Raw genomic sequence first — 23,671 nt, forward strand, 5'->3', positions numbered from 1 at the left:
TTTTTATGAAATTACTATGGCCAGTACTCCTCTGAACTCTTCCCTTAAGCTTCAAATACACCATTTTACATGCTGCTCTTCTTCCCTGTAACCCACTGCGTTGAAATTGAACGAATTTTTTTCCCAAGATCTTCAAACTGTGGAACTCCTTATTCCTCTTAATTTTCCTTTCCTCCTACCATATACAAGGTTTTTACATACTAAGTTTTGTGTCATCTAATCACCATTTCTTGATTTACCTTGTCTTCTTTCCTACTCTTTTCAAATTTGGTGGCATCTTGCACTTTGATTCTTAGCCCTTCATATTAGTTTCTCATTTAAGAAAAACCCACAGTCAGTTTTCCAATAATTGTTGAAAAAAAAGAGGTTCAGATTTTAAAAGGTGAAAATGTCATTCGTGCTCTAAAGATCAGCTAAGAAAACCAATATTAGAATCATAGAATAATAGAAGTTTACAACATGGAAACAGGCCCTTCGGCCCAACATGTCCATGTCGCCCAGTTTATACCACCAAGCTAGTCCCAATTGCCTGCACTTGGCCCATATCCCTCTATACCCATCTTACCCATGTAACTGTCCAAATGCTTTTTAAAAGACAAAATTGTACCCGCCTCTACTACTGCCTCTGGCAGCTCGTTCCAGACACTCACCACCCTTTGAGTGAAAAAATTACCCCTCTGGACCCTTTTGTATCTCTCCCCTCTCACCTTAAATCTATGCCCCCTCGTTATAGACTCCCCTACCTTTGGGAAAAGATTTTGACTATCTACCTTTTCTATGCCCCTCATTATTTTATAGACTTCTATAAGATCACCCCTAAACCTCCTACTCTCCAGGGAAAAAAGTCTCAGTCTATCCAACCTCTCCCTATAAGTCAAACCATCAAGTCCCGGTAGCATCCTAGTAAATCTTTTCTGCACTCTCTCTAGTTTAATAATATCCTTTCTATAATAGGGTGACCAGAACTGTACACAGTATTCCAAGTGTGGCCTTACTAATGTCTTGTACAACTTCAACAAGACATCCCAACTCCTGTATTCAATGTTCTGACCAATGAAACCAAGCATGCTGAATGCCTTCTTCACCACCCTATCCACCTGTGACTCCACTTTCAAGGAGCTATGAACCTGTACTCCTAGATCTCTTTGTTCTATAACTCTCCCCAACGCCCTACCATTAACGGAGTAGGTCCTGGCCCGATTCGATCTACCAAAATGCATCACCTCACATTTATCTAAATTAAACTCTATCTGCCATTCATCGGCCCACTGGCCCAATTTATCAAGGTCCTGTTGCAATCCTAGATAACCTTCTTCACTGTCCACAATGCTGGGCAAATCATAGAAAAAATAGTTTAATGATTGGGAATCCTTTGATTATTATTTATAAAACAGAAATATAACAAGAGACTTTCTTGTATCCATTTAGCTTAATCAATGGTTTTGCAGACAAGAAATACAGTAGGAAAAGCTTCAGACTGACTCATTTTACATTTGTCTGAAGTGTGTGTAATATGTCCAGATTGCACAAATCACTATATTTATTGCAGAATTGCATGCAGACCGTTCTTCTCATTTTGCAAACATCTTTCTAATGTTTTTGGAGAGGTAAGAACGAGAAATAACATTAAAATAAATTGCTTAACATTTTCCTTTGTGCAGTCCTGAAGCTCGATGTGCACCATCCAAGAAGCTGAGTTCCTTCTTGGTATCAAATATTTATTTTCCCTTCAACAACTCTTAGGAACATAGGAACATAGGAACAGGAGTAGGCCATTCAGCCCCTCGTGCCTGCTCCGCCATTTGATAAGATCATGGCTGATCTGTGATCTAGCTCCATATACCTGCCTTTGGCCCATATCCCTTAATACCTTTGGTTGCCAAAAAGCTATCTATCTCAGATTTAAATTTAGCAATTGAGCTAGTATCAATTGCCGTTTGCGGAAGAGAGTTCCAAACTTCTACCACCCTTTGTGTGTAGAAATGTTTTCTAATCTCACTCCTGAAAGGTCTGGCTCTAATATTTAGACTGTGCCCCCTACTCCTAGAATTCCCAACCAGCGGAAATAGTTTCTCTCTATCCACCCTATCTGTTCCCCTTAATATCTTATAAACTTCGATCAGATCACCCCTTAACTTAACTTTCTTAAACTCTTTCTCAAAACTGTGGAACTTCTTTCCGCCCTCAGTCTACCCTTTCCTCCTACAATCTACAGGCTTTTAAAACCCAAACTTGGCATCAGCTAACCGTTACTTGTTTTCACTAACTCTTTTCAACCTTGGTGATGTCTGACCCTACACCTGGGATTCTCAAAAATTATTCTAATCATAAACACAGAAATCATTGCTCTGTAAAAGGTTTTTGTTCTACTAAAATGGGATGGTTTGCTTGTTTTGTGCTGCACTGTGCTACACTTCACAAAAAGTAGCTCCTACACATAACGGGGCCAGGGACATTACTTGACTGTTTGAACAATTGTGGAACATTCTTAGTATCCACCCTTGTTTACAGTTCTCATTTCCTGAGTTAATTCCTCACTAAAGTAAATTGACAGAGTATTAAATTCTAGCGTTTAAATAAAATGATAGACACTCCATTTTGTATACTGACCTTCCATTACCTCTTTTAAAAGCATGTTTAGTGAACAAAGGAATGGGAAAAAAATGCTACAACATAAAAGCATCAGGCAGTTCATCTCAGAGTGTGCAATAAACAGAATGGCAGGCAGTAAAACTGGGAACATGCTAATGGCTTGTAAAAATCTGCTCTAATATTCACAGTTGTCAGTGTTAGCCAAAGGATCAAGAAGTCACATAGAAAAACAAATTTAAAAGTAGTGGCAGCTGTGATTTTGAAAACCTCTGAACAATCTAATACCCCAATTTAATTTCACGATGTATATAACCCAACATTTCTTTAAAAATAAGTTACCGTCTTGTAACAAATGAATTGAGGGTAGTGGAGACCATGGTGAACTTTAATTAACTGAGGGTGGTGGAGACCATGGTGAACTTTAATGAATTGAGGGTAGTGGAGACCATGGTGAACTTTAATGAATTGAGGGTAGTGGAGACCATGGTGAACTTTAATGAATTGAGGGTGGTGTAGACCACGGTGAACTTTAATGAATTGAGGGTAGTGGAGACCATGGTGAACTTTAATGAACTGAGGGTGGTGTAGACCATGGTGAACTTTAATGAATTGAGGGTGGTGGAGACCATGGTGAACTTTAATGAATTGAGGGTGGTGGAGACCATGGTGAACTTTAATGAATTGAGGGTAGTGGAGACCATGGTGAACTTTAATGAACTGAGGATGGTGGAGACCATGGTGAACTTTAATGAATTGAGGGTGGTGTAGACCATGGTGAATGTTAATTAACTGAGGGTGGTGGAGACCATGGTGAATGTTAATGAACTGAGGGTGGTGGAGACCATGGTGAACGTTAATGAATTGAGGGTGGTGGAGACCATGGTGAACTTTAATTAATTGAGGGCACTGCAGACCATGGCGAATGTTAATTAACTGAGGGTGGTGTAGACCATGATGAACTTTAATTAATTGAGGGTGGTCAGACCATGGTGAATTTTATTGCTCTGTGCTGCAAAGTGGTAAATTCTAAGTTTGCATTCATGGTTCCCCATGACTTTCCAATCTCAAGATGTTGCAGGGAGGAGATGATCAAAGGTTAAGCATTTTTCGGCATGGAAGAAGGGACAGTCGTGTTGGATGACTCTTGTGTCCCTCTTCCCCACCCCCCTCCTCCCATCCACCTCACTAGCTGCTGGTTATACAGTAGTATCGGCGGAGGCCTGACAACATAATCAAACAAAGGTACCTGGCACAGAGAGGCAAAAACAGGAGAAGGAGGAAATAAATAAGAAAAATGTTTAAAAATCACTTTGCATTTCTGAGGCATCAGTACAATATTAATGTTACTTTTGATAATATTCCCATGATTAATATCATGAGATATTAAAGTAACATGTAGTCAAGCCTTAAATGCCTCAAAATATTCAATCAAAACCATTATTATTTAACATTAATCAATAAGACCAAGCGCAGTATTCAGGTCAAGCATGATTAAGAGCAGGGGAGGGGGGGGGAAATTGGACCGAGGCTGGAGAGGTGATGGAGTGAGGGGACAGATTGGAGAGGACAGGAGGATAGAAGGAAAGGGTTGGGGAGGGGCGATGGGCTGGAAGGGATAAGGCAGTGGGAGAGGAGAAAAGAGGAGGGAAGGGGAAGGGAAAGGGAGGGGGTTGAGGGAGGGAGAGAGGAGAAAGCTATCTCGGCGAGGGGTGGGGGGAAGAAGGCTGCCCAGGGTTTTCATCTGAGCACTTCCTGTCTCTGTTATGGTTTTTATGAAGTGTTGCACAGTGCAGTACAAAACAAGCAGGAGTTCCCATTCTGAGTAGAACAGTTCATTTGCAGTGCAATGTCTTCATTGTTTACGATGAGAATGATTTTTGAGAATCCTAGGTGAGGGGCCAGGCACGAAGTTTAAAAAGTTTCAGCAAGCTCACAATCGCCCCTCTCATTGACTGGAATTTTGAGGCCGGGCATTTTTAGATTGATTCAAGACCAAGGAAGTGCGACAGTGCGGCAGGAAGAAGTCCAAGGATGTGCCACCATGGAGCAATGGGATGTTGGATCACAGCAAACCTTTCCCACAACCCCCCCCGGTCCCCCCCACCCCCCAAGAATAACAAAACACTGAGCTCTTGATTTCGGTTGTGTTACTGTGGGGAAGCACTGAGTGCATGCAGGGACTTCCCAACCGAGAGGGGGGGGAGGAAACATCATCCTCTAGGTGACTTGTATACCTCCCAGTGGCTGCTTTTGGAACAACATGGTGGGAGCCAAGGGAAGATTACCCTCCTGCAGATCCTCTCAATGATGCCTTTTTTAAAAAAAATGCCCCACTGAAATACTTTGGGATGTTTTTCTATATTAAAGGCAAAATCCAAGTTGTTGCATGATTCAGGGAAACCCAGTTAAGAAAATATGGAGAATATAACTTAGGAAGAAAAGGTTACCCCATCCAAAGAAAGAGAGTGACAGCAGAATCCACATTGGCTATCTTGTCAAATTCTCCCAAATCAAATGATATTAAATTTTGTTAATTTCCTTTGTGTAAGTATATACAGTTCCTTTGCATTTCCCACCATCAAAAAAAGCCCTGTTACAACAGAAAGTGGGATAAATGACATTGAGATGAGTGGGGAAGGTTTTGAAATGGTTCAGGTGCATTATTTTACAAAAGTGCACAGATAATGAGCAGATTTCATTTTATAACCCATAGAAACTGTTAAGTGGGGATTTTCCAAGGCTTTATGAGTTGAGGGAGATTGAAATTGGGTCATCCCGGAAACTTGGCAAGTACACAGATCAAATCTGATGCTCCTTGAACCTACCCCGACAAGCAGTCTCCACACACAGCATTACTGGTGGCTGTGCAGTTAGCCTTTTGGATGCGGTTTACGAGAGCACAGTCCAAGCATGGCTTACACTTCTGAAATCCCCAGTCTTCCTTGAACCTGCTTGGCCTGCAGGTCACGCACTGTCCATCATCCCCATATCCAAACCCACATTCCTGTAAGGATTAACAAGAAATACCCACTGTTAGAGAAAAAAAGGAGCGTGAATAAGGAGAAATTACTAGGATAAAAACAAGAGGCATGTGTAATGATTACTGCAGACAGGCCTCAGTCAGGAGACAATGGCAACCTTTCAGTGGATTCAAATGTCCCTTTCACTACTAATAATCTCCCTTACTGCTTTAATCAACACTTAATCATTCAGTTATTTCACAACGCACAGATAATTTGAATGACAATAAGGCTTGAGGTCGCCTATAGCTACATTATTAATAGCTATGGTGGAGTTATTTTTTTAATTAAGTCAGTCATGTGAACGTCCAGGAGTAGGGAGTAAATGAAGTGCTTCTGCATCCATTCATTGTGTTGCTCTAAAATCTGAACAGTGCAGCGGCATTCATTGTTTCCGAGGAATAGATTATTTCTGTCCTTTTAAGGACTCCGTTTGAAATTCTGTTTGTAAATTATGATACTCAATTTAATTTGTGTGCTCAGAAATGTCATCTATATCCCTCAAATGAAACAAGAACAGCATTGAAGCACTCGAACCCTGAGTATAATGCAACAACTCCCTTACTCCATCTACTCCAAGTATTATTAGTCATCAATATATTTGGTAGTCGACAAACAAAAAACCATCAGTGTCATCCAGGCTCTGAGCCTCGTCTGCCAGCCAGCCAGGCCCCAGACTCTGCCTGCCCGCCAACTAACCAGACTCAATTCCTGATTAACTAGGCCTCAGACTCCCACTGCTAGCCAAATCTCGGACCCTGAATGCCAGCCAACTAACCCGGCCCGAATACTCCTTTATCTATCCGGATTTGATCACCAATCTGAACACCCTATATCATCGACTCGCATAGTCATGTATAGGTCATCTGGTTTGTACATGTAACTCAAGGTCACTTCTCCCTACAGACGACACCAAATTGGGGGGTATAGTTAATACCGTGCGACAAAATGTAGGAAGATATGAATAAACTTGCAGAATGGGCGTGTAATTGGCAAATAAATTTCAACACAAATAAATGTGAGATATTACATTTTGGTAGAAAGAAAAAGGGGACCACTACTGCTTGGATAATAAGAGTCTAAATGGGGTAGAGGAGCAGAGGGTTCTTCTGGGGGTACAGATACACAAATCACTAAAAGTAGCGACGCAGGTTAATAAGGCCATAAAAAAAGCAAACCAAGCACTGGGGTTCATTTCTGGAGGGATAGAATAGAAAAGCAGAGAAGTTATGTTAAACTTGTATAGAACCTTGGTTAGACCACACTTGGGAGTACTGTGAACAGTTCTGCTCTCCGTATTATAAAAAGGATATAGAGGCACTGGAGAAGGTGTAAAAAAGATTTACTAGGATAATACCAGAACTGAGAGGTTATACATATCAGGAAAGATTAAGCAGGCTGGGGCTCTTTTCTTTAGAAAATAGAAGACTGAGGGGTGACCTGAAAGAGGTCTTTAAGATTATGAAAGGGTAGACGTAGAGAAGATGTTTCTACTTGCAGGGGAGACCAGACTAGGGGCCATAAATATAAGATAGTCACTAAAAAATCCAATAGGGAATTCAGAAGAAACTTCTTTACCCAGAGAGTGGTTAGAATGTGGAACTCACTACCACAAGGAGTAGCTGAGGCGACTAGCATAGATGCATTTAAGGGGAAGCTAGATAAACACATGAGGGAGAAAGGAATACAAGGATATGCTGATAGGGTTCGTTGAAGTAGGAGGGAGGAGGCTTGTGTGGAGCATAAACACCGGCATGGGCCTGTTGGGCCAAATGGCCTGTTTCTGTGCTGTATATTCTGTGTAATTCTATGTAATTCCCTCACTTAGGCTGCCCCGCTAAGCTACAAATTCCACCATGTCCCCCCACACCCCTTTCAAACCATTGTCACTCTGGGCTAAAGCTCTGATTTCTCTCTCTCATCTTCTGGCCCCACTCTGCCTCACTTTCCTCCTCTTGTCCCCTTTCCGACTTGGCCCCTATTAACAATATATCCCAGATCTCTCTTTTGGTTCTCCAACCCTTTTGCTGCTGCTCCTCTGTTGATTTCGTTTCCTGCCACTGCCCCAGGGATGTGTCCCTCCTTGATGAGCCCATGGCTTCCTTGTGTTCCTCCCTTGGCATCCTCCGCCATACCTGCTTCTGTTCCTTCAGTTGAGTCTTCTAAAGCAAAAACCTACTTCACTTCATTCCTTTCCGATGGCACAACTTCTGGCCACCTCTTTCTCTGGGAGCAAATCTCTATAGCCTCCTTCATGTCTCTCTGTTCCCCTGTAACCCCTCTGATCATCTTTGTGGATACCCTCCTACCCATCCAGTCTCTACAATCTAATACTGGATGGGTCTACTGACATCCTGAGCCTGACCAAAACCTGACTCCCTAGTGGCAATTCCCCCCTTCACAGAGGCTGCCCTGCCCCACTATAAGTTTCACAACTTGTCCCACCCAGGGTCCTCATCTCCAGGTTCTATATCAACCCTTTCTCCTCTGGCACTTTCTTCTATTTTGAGCATCCGGCCCTCTACCATTCTTCTTGTTTCTTTTTTAAAGTTCTTATCATTTACTGCCCTCTCAATTCCCCAATGAATTTCCTCACTAAAACCTCTTTGTTTTGCCTCTGCACGGAACCCCCTAAAAATAAATGTCATACCTTCAGTGCTCACACATTCAAAAAAATCTCTAAATCTGCTACTGCAAAACTGAACTTTCATGTACTTTCGTGTGTCTTTCCTGTGATGCAAGTGATGAATGCTGGGTGTATCTGCAGCTTGAGTTACACCAATCCTGTGTCCCACTACAGTTTTAGTGTAACTATTTGTTTTCATGCTCCAGCTAAAGCCAGGGAAGAATGGATGGAATTGTGGAATATGATACCCAAAACGCTGGTAAAAGTCCCAGAATTCAAATTGATAAAAGCAGAATTTGATTTATTGGGTTCTCAGAAACCAGTGGCCCTCGTCTTAAGCTTATGTTCAGGGAATTTTTAAGTGGTCAGTTGTGTTTGAATTGTCAGCTTTGATGGGCTGTGTCAGCTTTTCTTGGTCACCTTTTGCAAATTTAACAGCTTGCCATGTCTGTTGTTTCTGTACTGCTCAGGATGTGCTTCAAACTGCAGAAAGCAAATTCATATCCCATGGCTTTTAATCTATCTGCTTAGAATTCTGATAGTGCAGTTAAAGGGGGTTGCCAACTCCCAAACAATGGTTGCAGATAGACCTTTGGTTTCCTGATCACCTGCCAATCTTTGGGATCCAATTTCCAGTTCTTGCCTGAGCTTATTATTATGGTATGTCTGAGTATAGCAGGACCTCCTGGTCTGTTTACAGGCAGCAGTGGGCTTGAAGACACCATAATGCTAGCTTTAAGTTGTTGAACCAGTGTAAATACTATAAACCTCAGCCTTGTGCTCAAAATGAGCCTATCAGAGAGAGTCTGGATACCATTAAGATGTGAAATAGAACCATTGTGCATTTGAGTTGAATGCAAGTTGACATAATTGCCTCAGGATTGAAGTAATTTTCTATGTGTTCAGATAATAAAATAATTTAAATGGAAACATTACCATCAGGACTCCATTATAGCAATTTTGACAACTAACAAGAAATTGCTACATGGAATAAATGGTCTCAGTCTACTTAAAAGCTGGGTTTAAATTCTTTCTAGTTTCTAATGAAACATTATTCATCCTATAGTTACTTTATAATGTTTGATTAGCTCACTATTTGAAAAAGGGAAACCCTTTGAAGTCAGAGTTCAACAGGTTTTATTGGGTCATTATAGTGAGTTATTGCCTTTTAAGCCTCAAACTCATTATTGATTTAATAAAGCAGATTGTTTCTTCAGTGCATTATCTCACAGTCATACACAAAGGTGCTCAGATAAACAATGTTTGAAGAGATATTACCAGCTCCCAGTCTTCCACACACATGGACCATAACGCTATACAAGGCCTGACACACAACAAAACATATTGAGGCAGCTTGCACACACACTATAACATGATACAAATACTCAGATGAAACAAAACACCACTTTCACATATAGACTCTAACTGTGTACACACCCAAAATAAACCATTGAAACTGATGCATCTCCTTTGGTGAAGGTTGCTCCTGAAAAAATCTAATGTTGAAGACTTCATTGTCTGTAATTACCAATTTAAAATTACTTTAATATAAGAGAATAGAGCAGCTCTTTCAATAACTATTGGGTAAGGCACTGTCGAATGAAGCACTAAGCCATGCAGACCAGAAGGTCACAAGCTCAATTCCCAGTCTGTGCTGAGTTTGTTGGTAACAGCCAGGGCAAAGTTGGGGTGCTAGTATTAGCTTCAGCACCCTTGGACTAAGGAGGGGAAAATCCCCAGGACTCCTGGTTCTGATCACTATCCAGTGATGTGCTGCTGGGAAGTGTGCATATGTGTAGGTTATACTATTCACTGTCAAGGCTCACACATGAAGAAGGATCCCTTGGGCAAGGTACAGGAGGATGGCTGGTGTATACCCCAGCAAGAGTCAAAGCCTTTAGGAGAAGAAGGGACAAATTGGGGGAAAATATTAGAATATTCTTGGAATAACATTTTTAAATAAATCTGCACAGACTACATTTATTCTGAATCTCAACTTTCTCTCTTGAACAGTCTTTAACTCATTAGTTGGGTATTGTAAATATTGGTAATTTGGCAAGTTACCAGTTATTTAAGTAATTTGTTTTGGAATCTCCCTCTAGGGTCAGCAGCAGATTCCGTTCTAAGGAGCTCAATGGGTCAGTTTTGCTCCCTCTTTTTTAACAACATCAGTTCTTGGACATTATCAATAACTGGGATCAGTACAGAATTTGCAATTCCATCCCCTTAAGGGGCAACAGTGGAGATTTCGGACAGGCCTCCAGCTACATCTGATGTAATTTTCACTTTTAATGTTAGCTTTTAAGTGTCACTTTGAAAATAATTAATTGGTGATGTGATTATGTCACTGATCACAACACTGAAGTCTTTGTTTAGTATCTGGCAAAGTGCCTTGAAAGACCATTACTCAAACATTAGAACTAACTGGATAAAGGAAACACATGCACACTGAAGAGGCTGCTAATCAACTGCTATTTGGAGAATTAAGACTGTTTCTTCATTAAAGTGATAGTTAGATATAGACAAGGAAAGAGTGTTCAATTTGAATCAGCTCTGTCAGATCAAATAAGGCAGGAGCAGAATCATAAGTATGAACATAAGCCTACGTTGGATTTCTAAACTTGCACGGAATGATTTACATAAAAAGGCTTTTTGCTTTAGTCAGAAAAAATAAATCTTCCCTGATGTCCTTTCATTTGGTGCCACAAATCCCTACAGATGCATTTTTACGAAGGAAAAGAAGATCTAGCCTAGCACACAATCACGTGACTGGAGACTCCGTATTTGGCCAGCATCAGATACTGGGACACAGTGGTGCATCCATTGAATCTGTCCCTTTACAACACGTGGCCAGGAAAACTGGGCTGGGCACTGCCCCATGTGATTTCTGTTGGCATATGGCTCCACTAGCATGGCAGCACTCTAAAACCTCGCCTTAGCGGCCATTTTTCACATGAGCTTAGATAGTGAGTGTTGGCAGGCTATTTGGTCATTGAGGTACCAAAGGTGTGCTCAATCCTGTCCTCATCCAACATTAGAATACATTTTCCAGCAGGAGTCACTGTATAAGAATGAGAAGCCGGGCTGACTTTTCCTGGACAAGGGTAACGATGTTATTATGAAGTGCCCCACCACTGCCCAAACGAGATCAGCTAACTGCGCACAGGCCAGCTGAACCTGTTTTCTGCTTACATAGCTTGGTTCATTTGCAGTGCGTTTATCATTTATTGTTTGTTTTTAAAATTAATTTTGCCATGCTATTTCTTTTAACAGGGAGACTGTGCAGTCCTTAACATCCGCAGTATACTCTCTTGTTGATCTGGGCCTGCTTTAAAAGCTATCTTCCCAAAATACGTGGGACAGAATCAAAACAAACTTTAATTAGAACGTCCCCTGCCAAAGAAAATGATGAAAAGGCCTGTCAGAGTCAGGCTGCAAACAAGATCTCAAACATGATGAGCTTATATCAGACTACATGGAAAATGGGGAACTGTCAGAACCAAATCATTTATACATAAACTGCTGTAATATTAACAAGTTCAGAAGACTTTGAAGTGTGTGCCAAGCATGAATAAAAAATAGAAGTGGTTTTATGAAAAGCCTACTTCCTGATATTCTGTTGAAAATAATACAGGGTAACGTTTAGGTAACAGCAAAGATGGGGGTTGTGTAGGAGTAATGTAATTCTTGGAAAAACAATCTACAGATCCCAAACTGGATTGTGGATATGGTTTATTCCATTATATAAATGATCTGTTAAATAACCTGAAATTCACTCCTCCACTCATGTCTGTACATGTTACATCCTTTGTGGAATAAATTCAGTAATTTATCAGCTGGTAAATGAATATTTTGTAGTCCAGGTTACATATTCTCTCAGGTTGATAGTGCAAACTGCACATCCTGCATCATATCCCTTTTTGGCTGCAGTGTTCAGAATCTCTTGGCTTTCTGTCAAAAGACAGCGGAGTTAACAGTGAAACTAGTGCAGTATTCATTTAATAAAGTTAATTGTTTGCTGCTTAAGGGCATTTGTGCATTGCCCTGAGGGTAGGAATTAATGATCCAGTATTTTGGGAATTTGACCTTGATTTGAGTGCATCCACTTAGGGCAAGCGATCACCAATGTACAAGTTATAAAACATTGGTTAGGCCTCAGCCCAATTCTGGGCACCACACTTTAGGAAGGATGTCAGGGCCTTAGAGAGGGTGCAAAAGAGATTTACTAGAATGGTACCTGGGATGAGGGACTTCAGTTATGTGGAGAGACTGGGGAAGCTGAGGTTGTTCTCCTTAGAGCAGAGAAAGTTAAGGGGAGATTTGATAGAGGTGTTTAAGATCATGAACGGTTTTACTAGAGTAAATAAGGAGAAAACGTTTCCAGTGGCAGAAGGGTCGGTAGCAGAGGACACAGATTTACAGTGATCGGCAAAAGAGCCAGAGGCGACACGAGGAAACATTTTTTTACACAGTGAGTTGTAATGATCTGGAATGCACTGATTGAAAGGGTGGTGGAAGTAGATTCAATAGTAACTTTCAAAAGGGAATTAGATAAATACTTGAAGGGGAAAAAAATACAGGGCTATGGGGAAAGAGCAGGGAAATGGGATTAATTGGATATCTCTTTCAAAGAGCCAGCACAGGCACGATGGGCTGAATGGCCTCCTTCTGTGCTGTACCTACTATGATACTATGTAGTGACAGTTGGCAGAATGATTTTAGTATCTTCAGCACAAACAGAATATACCTAAACTTTTTAGAAATACTGTAGTCCTTCAATGAATGCTAAATGTTGGATTGGTAACATAAAGGAAAGAGCTTGCATTTATATAGCACCTTTCATGTCCTCAGGACTTCACGGTTAATGAAGTACTCTTTGAAATGTTGTCACTGTTGTAATATAGGGAAATGTGCAGCCAATTTGCAAGCAACAAGGTCTCATATGTCCTGGCCAATATTTATCCCTCAACCAACATCACTAAAACAGTTATCTACTCATTATCTCATTGCTGTTTGTGGGCCCTTGCTGTGTGCAAATTGGCTGCCACATTTCCCAACATTACAACAGTGACTCTGCTTCAAAAAGTACTTCATTGGATATAACACGATTTGAGATGTCCTGAATTCATGAAAGGCTCTATCGAAATGCAAGCTCTTTTTTTCTTCTTTCATAAACAGCAATGAGCTAAGTGAACAGATAATCTGTTTTAGTGCTGTTAGTTGAGGGATAAATGTTGGCCAAGATAACACCCATGCTCTTCTTAGAATAATGCTATAGGATCTTTTATATCCACCTGGGATGGCAGACAGGGCTTCGTTTAATGTCACATCCTAAAGACAGCACCCCACTCTTGTATTAAAGTGTCAGTCTAGATTATGTACTTATGTCTCTGGTGTGGGACTTAGAACTCAGAGATAAGAGCACTGCCACTGAGCCAAGGTTGACGCCTAGCTCAAAGCTACGATCATTGTTTTTTTAATTTTAGTAAGACCTGCTGCTATGATGCCCTCTCCATCAGGGAGTGCATCTTTATTTAGCAATCAAATCTCTCATGCAATTGCATAACATTATTATTATGACATTACAGGCATGATCCAAAATAAATGGAAAGAAGAAGCTTTTTATGACATAAACAAATAACATAAATAGCTATGACATTAATAGGTGAGGAAATATAAGGTGTGCTCATAATAGCTGAAGGTAGGTCATCAGTAACACTACATGACCTATTATATCATAAGATGAGCAGATTTGTTTTATATTGGTAACATTGTGTTGAAACTATACTCATACCATACCATTATAATCTTGCCAGTGCAAGCACTTAAGAATTTTCAAAATTGCCTTAAAAACTATGTTGAAATTTACACTGCAGATGGAGCTCTGAGGTAGTACCATGTCTCTTTCCTGTCAGCATAGAGCGAGTGTATTCGAAAATGGCTTGCATTTCTCATACTCCCTTGCAGCATTCTTTTTTTTGAATCTTGATGCAACCAAACAAAAATACCTTTTAAAATCATTTTACATAGTGACTGATTTGCAGTTGTAAACACTTTGCACAGTCCTGAACAGGGAATTGTATGATTGTACAACCGCAAAATCCCATTGACAAAATGTAATGTAAATGAGGACACAGACAGGTGGTTTGGAAGCCAATATCCTCTCTCATGGCTCAGTGAGCAAATCCATAGGTATCATTTCATGTCATCAAGTTGATTTTATTAATCACATGTACGCACATTTTAGATTTAATTTCAATTTAATGCACTGTTCTGTCCTTCTTAAATAATAATGTCTTATAAAAACTAAAAACAACAAACATATAACACTTTCCTTACAAATTCAAGCTTATTATAATATGTTATATTGAAATTAAAGATTACATAGCTATGTGATTTACAAAAGCAATATGCTTGTATGAAATGTATGTGTAATACATTCAAGGAAGGCAAACACTATTGGGTGGGATAGTGTGAATGATATATGGAGTAGAACTGTTAGGTGGATTAGGCTGGATGAAAAAATGTCTGGCACTGAAGGGATTTACATTTGGGAATAAGTTGGAGGAAAGGCTTATAGAGATGCTGCTAACAAAAGGAAACAAAAATAAAGACCATTTTAAAAATAAATAATGGATCAAAATAAATAAATGTTAATAGGTAGGGTTAACATTTCAGGTCCATGAGAGGGTGCAGAGGAGATTTACTAGAATGGTACCACAGAACTTCAGTTATGTGGAGAGACTAGAGAAGCTGGGATTGTTCTCCTGAGAGCAGAGAAAGTTACGGGGAGATTTAATAGAGGTGTTCAAAATCATAAGGAGAAACTGTTTCCAGTGGCAGAAGGGTCGATAACCAGAGGACACAGATTTGAGGTAATTGGCAAAAAAACCAGAAGCGAGATGATGAGAATTTTTTTTTACACAGTGAGTTGTTATGATCTGGGATGCACTGCCTGAAAGGATAGTGGAAGCAGATTCAATAATAACTTTCAAAAGGAAATTGGATAAAACTTGAAGGGGAAAAATTTGCAGGGCTATGGGGAAGGGGCAGGGGAATGGGACTAATTTGATAGCTCTTTCTAAGAGCTGGCTCAGGCACGATGGGCCAAGTGGCCTCCTCCTTTGTCGTATCATTCTATGATTCTATGGTGACCTCTTGTCAGGCCAAGGAAAAGGGGACAGGGATAAAAAGAAGAATGGTCTGTGATTCACTGGAGGACAGGAGATGATTATGACAAAAGGGATAATGGTGTAAGACAAAAGGAGGCAATGAGAGAAATAAAAGATGTATCTGAAACCCCGAGTATGTGTAAATGGTTACAGCAGAATAGCAGAGGGGGAGCAAAGCATGAAAAATCTGGTAAAGCGGAGAAGGCTCTGGTGGCCCGGGAGTATGGTGCAAGTAAAAGGGAGGAAGACACCAGGGGTGCAGACTACCCCACCGGCCGTGTACAGATTGGAGATCCCCATCCCAAGCACCAGCCCACAACCACCCCCATTCCTGGTAGTGCTGCTGCACCCATCCTACATGACAAAAGGTCATAGATCTGAAATGTTAAGCCTGCCTTCCTCTCCACAGATGCTGCCTGACCTGCTGAGCGTTTCCAGCATTTCCTGTTTTTATTTCAGATTTCCAGCATCTGCAGTATTTTGCTTTTTCTTCTGGGCTGAATATTCTGAAGATGATCAGTAATAGTTCAAATGAACGAACATTCACTGTATTATTCAATTAAAAGATCAAGTGAGATTACAAAAATATTCTACTCTGAAAAAATGTGAAACACCTTCTTGTAAATCTATTTTTTGAAATAGTTTCTTTTCACTTTAGATTATTCTAAGTGGCTTTATTTTCTGTTTTCTTTTAGTTACCATAGTAACAAATCATTACAAATTCACAAATTTGGCAAAACATCAGAATGGATACAGCAAGCCATTGGCACTTTGTGAATGCACCTTTCATTTAAACAATTCCAAAAATATCTTTTCTTCTGTACGTTCAAAGAGAATACATACCACAGTAACCTGCCAGAACAGAACCTTCTAGCACTTTTGTGCTTCATTTGAATCAATTCCAATGTAATAAAGAGTTGTAATGTCTTTTGTTCATTTTTACAATATGATCTTCAATGTAAAAACTGCCCTTTTAAGTCCTTCTATAAGATAAAATTCATTAGAAAAGGGAATAGTACCAGAGGACTGGCTGACAACTAATGTGATTCCTATATTTAAAAAAGGAGATAGAACCAATCCAGGGAACTATAGACCAATTAGCTTAACATAGGAAAGATAATGGAATCCTTACTTAAAGATGTAACAGTAAAACATCTAGAAACCAAAAATATAATAAAGAATACCCAGCATGGATTTCAAAAGGGAAGTTGATCAACCTTATTGAATTCTCTGAAGAAGTAACAGAAAGGGTGGACAAGGGTAATGTAGTAGATGTAATATATGTGGATTTTCAAAAGGCCTTCGATAAGGTAAAGCACAGTAGACTTATGACTAATATCAGAGAATGTGGAGTCAGGGGACAAGTAGCAGAATGGATAGCAAGCTGGCTACAAAACAGAAAAGAGAGTCGGGGTTAAAGGTAGTTATTCAGACTGGCAAAAGGTGGGAAGTGGTGTTCCACAAGGATCGGTGCTGGGACCACTGTTGTTCTCCATTTACATAAACGATTTGAACTTGGGAATCGGAAGTACAAATTCAAAATTTGCGGACGACACCAAATTTGGGGGTATAGTTATTACTGAGGAGGACTGTGACAAAATACAGGAAGACATTAATAAACTTGCAGAATGGGTGTGTAATTGGCAAATTAGTTTCAATATGGATAAGTGTGAGGTATTGCATTTTGGTAGGAAGAATAAGAAGGCCACATACTGCTTGGATAATAAGAGTCTAATTGGGGTAGACGAGCAGAGGGTTCTTCTGGGGGTACAGATACACAAATCACTAAAAGTAGCAACGCAGGTTAATAAGGCCATAAAAAAAGCAAACCAAGCACTGGGGTTCATTTCTGGAGGGATAGAATTGAAAAGCAGAGAAGTTATGTTAAACTTGTATAGAACCTTGGTTAGGCCAGACTTAGGGGTACTGTGAACAGTTCTGGTCTCCATATTATAAAAAGGATATAGAGGCACTGGAGAAGGTGTAAAATAGATTTACTAGGATGATACCAGAACTGAGAGGTTATACCTATCAGGAAAGGTTGAGCAGGCTGGGGCTCTTTTCTCTAGAAAAGAGAAGACTGAGGGGTGACCTGATGGAGGTCTTTATGATTATGAAAGGATTTGATAGGGTAGATGTAGAGAAGATGTTTCTACATGCGGGGGAGACCAGAAATAGGGGCCATAAATATAAGATAGGCACTAATAAATCCAATAGAGAATTCAGAAGAAACTTCTTTACCCAGAGAATGGTTAGAATGTGGAACTCGCTACCACAAGGAGTAGTTGAGGTGATTAGCATAGATGCATTTAAGGGGAAGCTAGATAAACACATGAGAAAGGAATAGGAGGATATGCTGATTGGGTTAGATGAAGTAGCGAGGGAGGAGGCTCATGTGGAGCATAAAGACCAGTTGGTCTGAATGGCCCGTTTCTGTGCTGTACATTCTATGTAATTCTATATAATAAATAAATATGTTAAATAAATCAGAAGATGAAACAATATAATAGACTTCAGGCCTCAATTTAGCCCCTTTTTTATTATCAAATATGTCTATGCTTTTGGAATGCCATCTAAAAATTCTCATTTGGTCGCCATTGGCTTCTTGAATTAAAGTAACTGGCCATACTCATATTGAGTAATGCTACTTTTTAAAATCTTTAACTGTAGCTTTTAAAGTGTATTTATCTGTTTCAAAATGTTAGGGCTGGAACTAAAAAGACATAAACCTATATTATATAGTATTAAAAATCCCGTGTCTGTGTGAATGTAGGTCAATGCGTCAGAGAATGCCTTCCACCAATCAGATTGCAGAACCAGAGATCACTTTCCTTTCAACCAACCACATCTTAGAATTTCAATCCATCAGATCCTAAGCCTTTTGTTCTTTGCCGCCGCCACCACCAACAACAACAACAACAACAAATGCAATAAATGTTGATGCTGTTGCTAGCTCCTGTAGCCCAGGTCTCCTGCAGCCAGAGGTCAGGTAATGGTAAAACTGCTGGATTTTGTTAGATAAGCATCCAGAAAACCTGTTTTCCCCTGGATCGTAATTCCATGCTCATGCCTTGTAAAGTTGTCCACTGTTGGAACTAAGCGTGCCCCCTTGGATGATGTCATGACGTCATCATGTATACGCCAGTTTTGTGCATTATGCACTTCCCTTGTGCTACCAATTCTGACAAACCAATCTCATGATTTGAAAGCAAATAAGGGAGACTGACAGTCTTAAGTTGCTCTCTTTAGAGCTGTCTTATAATATAAACGGCTCTCAAAAGACACCATCATCTCCGTTCAATTAATCAGATCCCAGAACCATCACTGTAGTCATTTCAGATTGGTTCAATAACTAAGTCAATGAATCAAATTCAACCAAAAAAAATTCTGTGTCATGCAGCTTGCTGTGACAGTTCTTCAACTACTCCATTAACACAGAAAAAAAATTTCACCTTCCACCATCCCATCTTCCAATTTCTCCGACGTTCCCCTACTATCATGAGAAATTAATCCCACGTACACCCTCTATCACTAGCAATCAGAATCATGCCTGTACTCTGTGCCCTGGTCCAGCTCAGGTCTAGTGTGGTCAGGCCTGATGCTGAAGAACTCATAAGCATATGAAGCACACCAAAGGCACAAACATGCTGACGAGTCTGTCACTTCCTGCGCCGTGTCCCAACTGCAGTTGCTGCCTGGTCTCCTATTTGCTCTCTCCTCTGGCGTACTGCGGTTCGGTTCCAGGAAGCGTAACAACGCAAGGAAAAGAGAAAGAGGGAGAGTAACAGAGACACACAAAGGGAGTAACAAACTAAAAAACAGAAAGGGAGAATAACAGGCACAGAGTTAGAAATTGAGAGAAAAAGCAAGAGTGACTAACGCAGGCACAGGGGAACCAGAGTAGCTTTACCAGAGGACCCCTAAAATTCTCGACATGGCTCTGTATACCAGGTAGCTCCAAGATAGACACATGGGGTAGACTTTCAAATTCATTGCTTGGGCACTAATCTGGTGGAGCGGATTGCCCGCCCTTTAAAGAACCCACTTGATTTTCATCCATTGATTTCAATGGAATGAAAAACAGGCATGTTCTATAAAGGACAGGCGATCCGCTCTGCTAGATTACTACCCAAGTGGTGAAGGTGAAAATCTACCACGTGTGCTGCATCAAAGTTCTCCTGACATTCAAATGTTCACGGTCCAGAATGCACAGTGCTACACAAGCAGGGTCAGTAGAACCAGTCCAACCCCAGCTTTGCAGACCCGAAGCCCATTCTCAAATGATCCCTTGCCCATTCTCATCCCGATAGATAAACAAAGCCCTCAAGAAGTAACTGTAAGACTATGATCAGGAACAAAGTGCTAACCTCAGTTTAGTACAGGTAACATTACACTCAAAGCCCCAAAGTACCTGCGAGCAGTACCAGGCAACATCTGCTGGTGTGGTTTAAAAACAATATAAAAGGGAATAGCACGCATGCAAAGGAAAATTGGGAGATATTTCTTCTGAGTTCATTTGTCAAAAAAATGAGCTACTAGGTGAGCAAGACATATGGAAAGCAATAACCAACTTTTTGTTTGTTATTACCATTACTCTGAGCCTTGCTTCCATCCTAAAATGTGTGAAAGATTACCAAAGAATGTTTGTATTACATATGGGATTGTGTAGCTAAACTGACATTTTCTCCATTTTTATGGTGTCATTATATATAATTATTGTGCATTCCACAGTTGGAATACCAAACTTTTCATTAGGTATACCATTTAAATGGCTAGTTAGATACTTAGAAGAATGAAGGAATATTATTACAGATGTATTGTGATTGTCTGACTTTCTGTCATTGCTTCTAATGAGTATGGGTGTCAGGAAATTGCCCACAGAAAATCAGGCTTGACCGCGGTTTTGATTGACAGTCATTAAATTCTACAAAAAATAGTGTTACTAACCTTTTTGCTGAAGAAAAGAAAATATTGCCCTTATTGTTGGCTACTAAAAATGTTTGGCTCTTATGATTTGTTACCAAGTATATGGACAATTCACTAAACATTTGAGGATAACATTTCCAATTGGTGAAGTTCATGTACAAGTCTTAATGTGCTCTACTACATCCCATGTGTTCTATTTTAAAAAATATAAATGGGCTAACGAGTGCAAAAATAGCACACAGAGGAATAGTGTACAAGTGTAATAAGCATTTATATACGAACCTAACTGATTGGAAATTCTATCCTTTGAAGACCAAACAATTTAAGCTGATAAGCACTGAACAGTGCTTGAAAAAAGAAGCTGAGAATCCCATGATAATAGTTTACTTGTCTTCAATTTAAGGCAGGACATCCAAACTATAAAACGTATTTTAAAGGAGTCAGGTGCAAGACAGGTGTTTACTTGAGGCTTGTAATGCCATAGTAAGTACTATTTTTTGATCTTGTGCAAAATAGAAACTTACCAGTGAGAAAAGGTAATATTATCAAGGAGTAATAAATAGACAATTATGCAAATAAAAATAAACAACTTGTATTTCCAGTGTCAAATCACATCCTCAACTAATTAATCACTTTTGAAATGCATTCATTGTTGTTATGTAGGCAAACATGGCAGGTAATTTGTGTGTAGCAAGGTCCCACAAACAAAAGATGAATAAATGACCTGATAGTCTGGTTTTGGTGGTGTTGGCAAAGGGAGAAATATTGTCCAGGACACAGTGAACTCCCAGTTTTTCTTCAAATAGTGCTATGCAATCTTTTATGTCCACCTGAGCAGGACCAAGGTTTAACATCTCACCTGAAAGACGGGCACCTCCGATAATACAGCACTCCCTTAATATTACATTGAAGTGTCAGCCTCGATAATATACCCTACTGAGGCTTAAACCTTATAACTCAGTGCGGCTAGCTGAGTTAAGCTGACAGAGCAAGAGATTTTTAAAGTGACAAATTCATTTTCTTTCCTCTCTCCAGACCATGCTGATCCATGTTGCAATATGGTTGGCACTGATGCCTCAGCCAAGTGGGCTGCTCTTCAAGTGTGAGCTTAGACAGTTAGGACTGGCAGTGTTTTGAACATCATAATAATTAATAGTAAGCCCTATATTTGTATCATGATTTATCAAATTGAAAATGTTCAAAATGCTTCACAAAATAATTCACTTTTGGAGTGCAGTGACTGTTGCTGTGTAACCAAATGGGGTAACCATTCTGCACTAATAGTCAATTAAATGAATATCAGTTTATTTCTTCTTGATGCTGTTGGTTGAGAAAGGAATATCACCCAGGACACCAGGAGAACTCTCTGCTTGTCTTCAGTGTCTTGTGATCTTTACCATCCACTTGAACCACCAGAGCAGACACAGGTCTGGACCAAACAAAGGACTTTAGTTTCCATCTCATCCAAAGATCAGTATCTTCAGAGATGCAACACTCCCTCTGTGCTTCATTAGAGTGTCAGCTTAGATTATGAGTTCAAACCCTGTTAAGGGGCTTGAAACCACATTCCTCTGACCCAGTTGCAAGAGCGCTCCCAACGGAGCCATAAAGTTGTGGGAGGCATCACAGCTGAGCCGGACCTGTCTTCACTTGACATCCACACATGCACACTTTCCATCAGGAATCAACTAAATAGTGATCATGAGTTGAAATGTAGTTGATTTATCCACTCGCTAGCCCAGGGGCACTCAGCCCAATTGTAGTGCTCCTGCTGCTTCCCTAGCTGAGATTAGCCAACTCAGCACGCACTGCAATAATTCTAACAGAAACATTCTTTCCAAAACTAAGGAGTGTAAAAGGATGGCAGGCAAAGCATTTGTGCTGGGAGTGCAGGAATATCAGAGGAAGACGATGAGAATGTTAATAGGAATTATTAATTTGGCTACTCTAGCTTAAACTTGTGTGTAATTTTGCTCCTCGGTTCTCAGGCCAATGATCAAAATTCGTAATGGTCCATGAACAACAAAGGGTTTGTTGAGCACAAAGGCACAATGTGCACAAGAACAAACACTTGAATTTCAATGGATGACATGGCATTCCCACAAACAAAAAGTCACCATTGTCCCTGACTTCTAGGCATGACCATGTAAAGCAGTTCTAATGTGGATAGGAACAAGATGATAGAACTAAAGATAACTTGAAGCCAAAACAGTCATCAATGTCTGACAAAGTAAACAACAACTTAATCTAGTTTCCCCAACAATAGGACTTCTAAATCACTTTTCTCTCTTCCCCCCTCCCATTTTCATGCTAATCGTTAATCGATTTTAACCAAGTCGAGCGACGTTGTATTTTAAATCGGGATTTTAACCTTTGCAAACCAGTTTTGATCATTTGATAGCAAGTTTATTAACCTCTTGAAAATTATGGGAGTATTTTGGACCTATTTGGGAACATTACATTTTTGATTTCTGCAGAGAGATTCAATTAACTGATAACAAAATGTTACTACTACATGCTCTTCATTTTCATTTCTAAACGTGCAGCCTTTAGAATAACATTCTTGAAAATAATAGCGAGGGGAATCACATTCTGGACACAAAGAGTTAACAAACCCAATGATTTATAGTTCTTTTTAGGACCAGTGTATGTTTCTAATATCCTTTGAAAGAAGGGCCCTCTTAATCAGTTCTGGCCTTAAGCTTCATTTTCACAGTGAATCTGGAGTCAATTCTGTTAACTTTTATTTTGAACTTGCAGCAGGAATTGGCAGAGCCCCCAGAAGATCTAAATCAGGCTAACCCTCAAATTCCAGCATTGGGATGCCAGACTCATAGCCTGGGTTATGCATGCAACATCATCAGCTAAACTTCTGGCGCACACATTTTGAAAACACCGCCTACCACCATTTCATCAGATTGCCTGACTGCACAAATCAGAACACAAGAGTAAAGGCAAACTGAGATTTGGTACAGACATACAGAGGATTTTTTTTTGTCAATAGTTCTGAATTTATTCTAAAATGGTCTCAAACCACATTTACAACATTGCTTAGTTCAGTGCAAATGGTAACTTTATTCTTTCTTGAGTATGTGCCCCTGTGTAAATGGGCCTTTACAGCAATCACTGTGAATCAGTCTAAGCCCACAATGTGTAGAGAGTTGATTTTACTATGTATGCACCAAAATACAATGCAGAGCACAGCAGGGATCCTGGCCTGACCTTTTTGTATTTCCTTGTGATCTTTGAACCAGTGCCCCTTTGTGTACCAAGACCCATAAACAAATCCAAATGACATGAACTCACTCACTTTTCCAAGTCTAAGGCAGGGACTG

At 40.0% G+C, this 23,671-nt stretch overlaps 1 protein-coding gene across 3 annotated transcripts in view; it reads right to left on the reverse strand.

Moving 5' to 3' along the window:
• tnfrsf19 (tumor necrosis factor receptor superfamily, member 19) overlaps positions 1–23,671 on the reverse strand; it is a 68,727-nt gene that overhangs the window by 38,975 nt on the left and 6,081 nt on the right. For all 3 annotated transcript variants that reach the window (XM_067986053.1, XM_067986052.1, XM_067986051.1), the window contains exon 4: positions 5,418–5,596. In XM_067986053.1, coding sequence (XP_067842154.1) covers positions 5,418–5,596 — 179 coding nt within the window. The remainder of the gene's footprint in view (positions 1–5,417; positions 5,597–23,671) is intronic.

This window comes from Heptranchias perlo, chromosome 6 (genome assembly GCF_035084215.1).
Source record: "Heptranchias perlo isolate sHepPer1 chromosome 6, sHepPer1.hap1, whole genome shotgun sequence".
NCBI lineage: Eukaryota > Metazoa > Chordata > Chondrichthyes > Hexanchiformes > Hexanchidae > Heptranchias > Heptranchias perlo.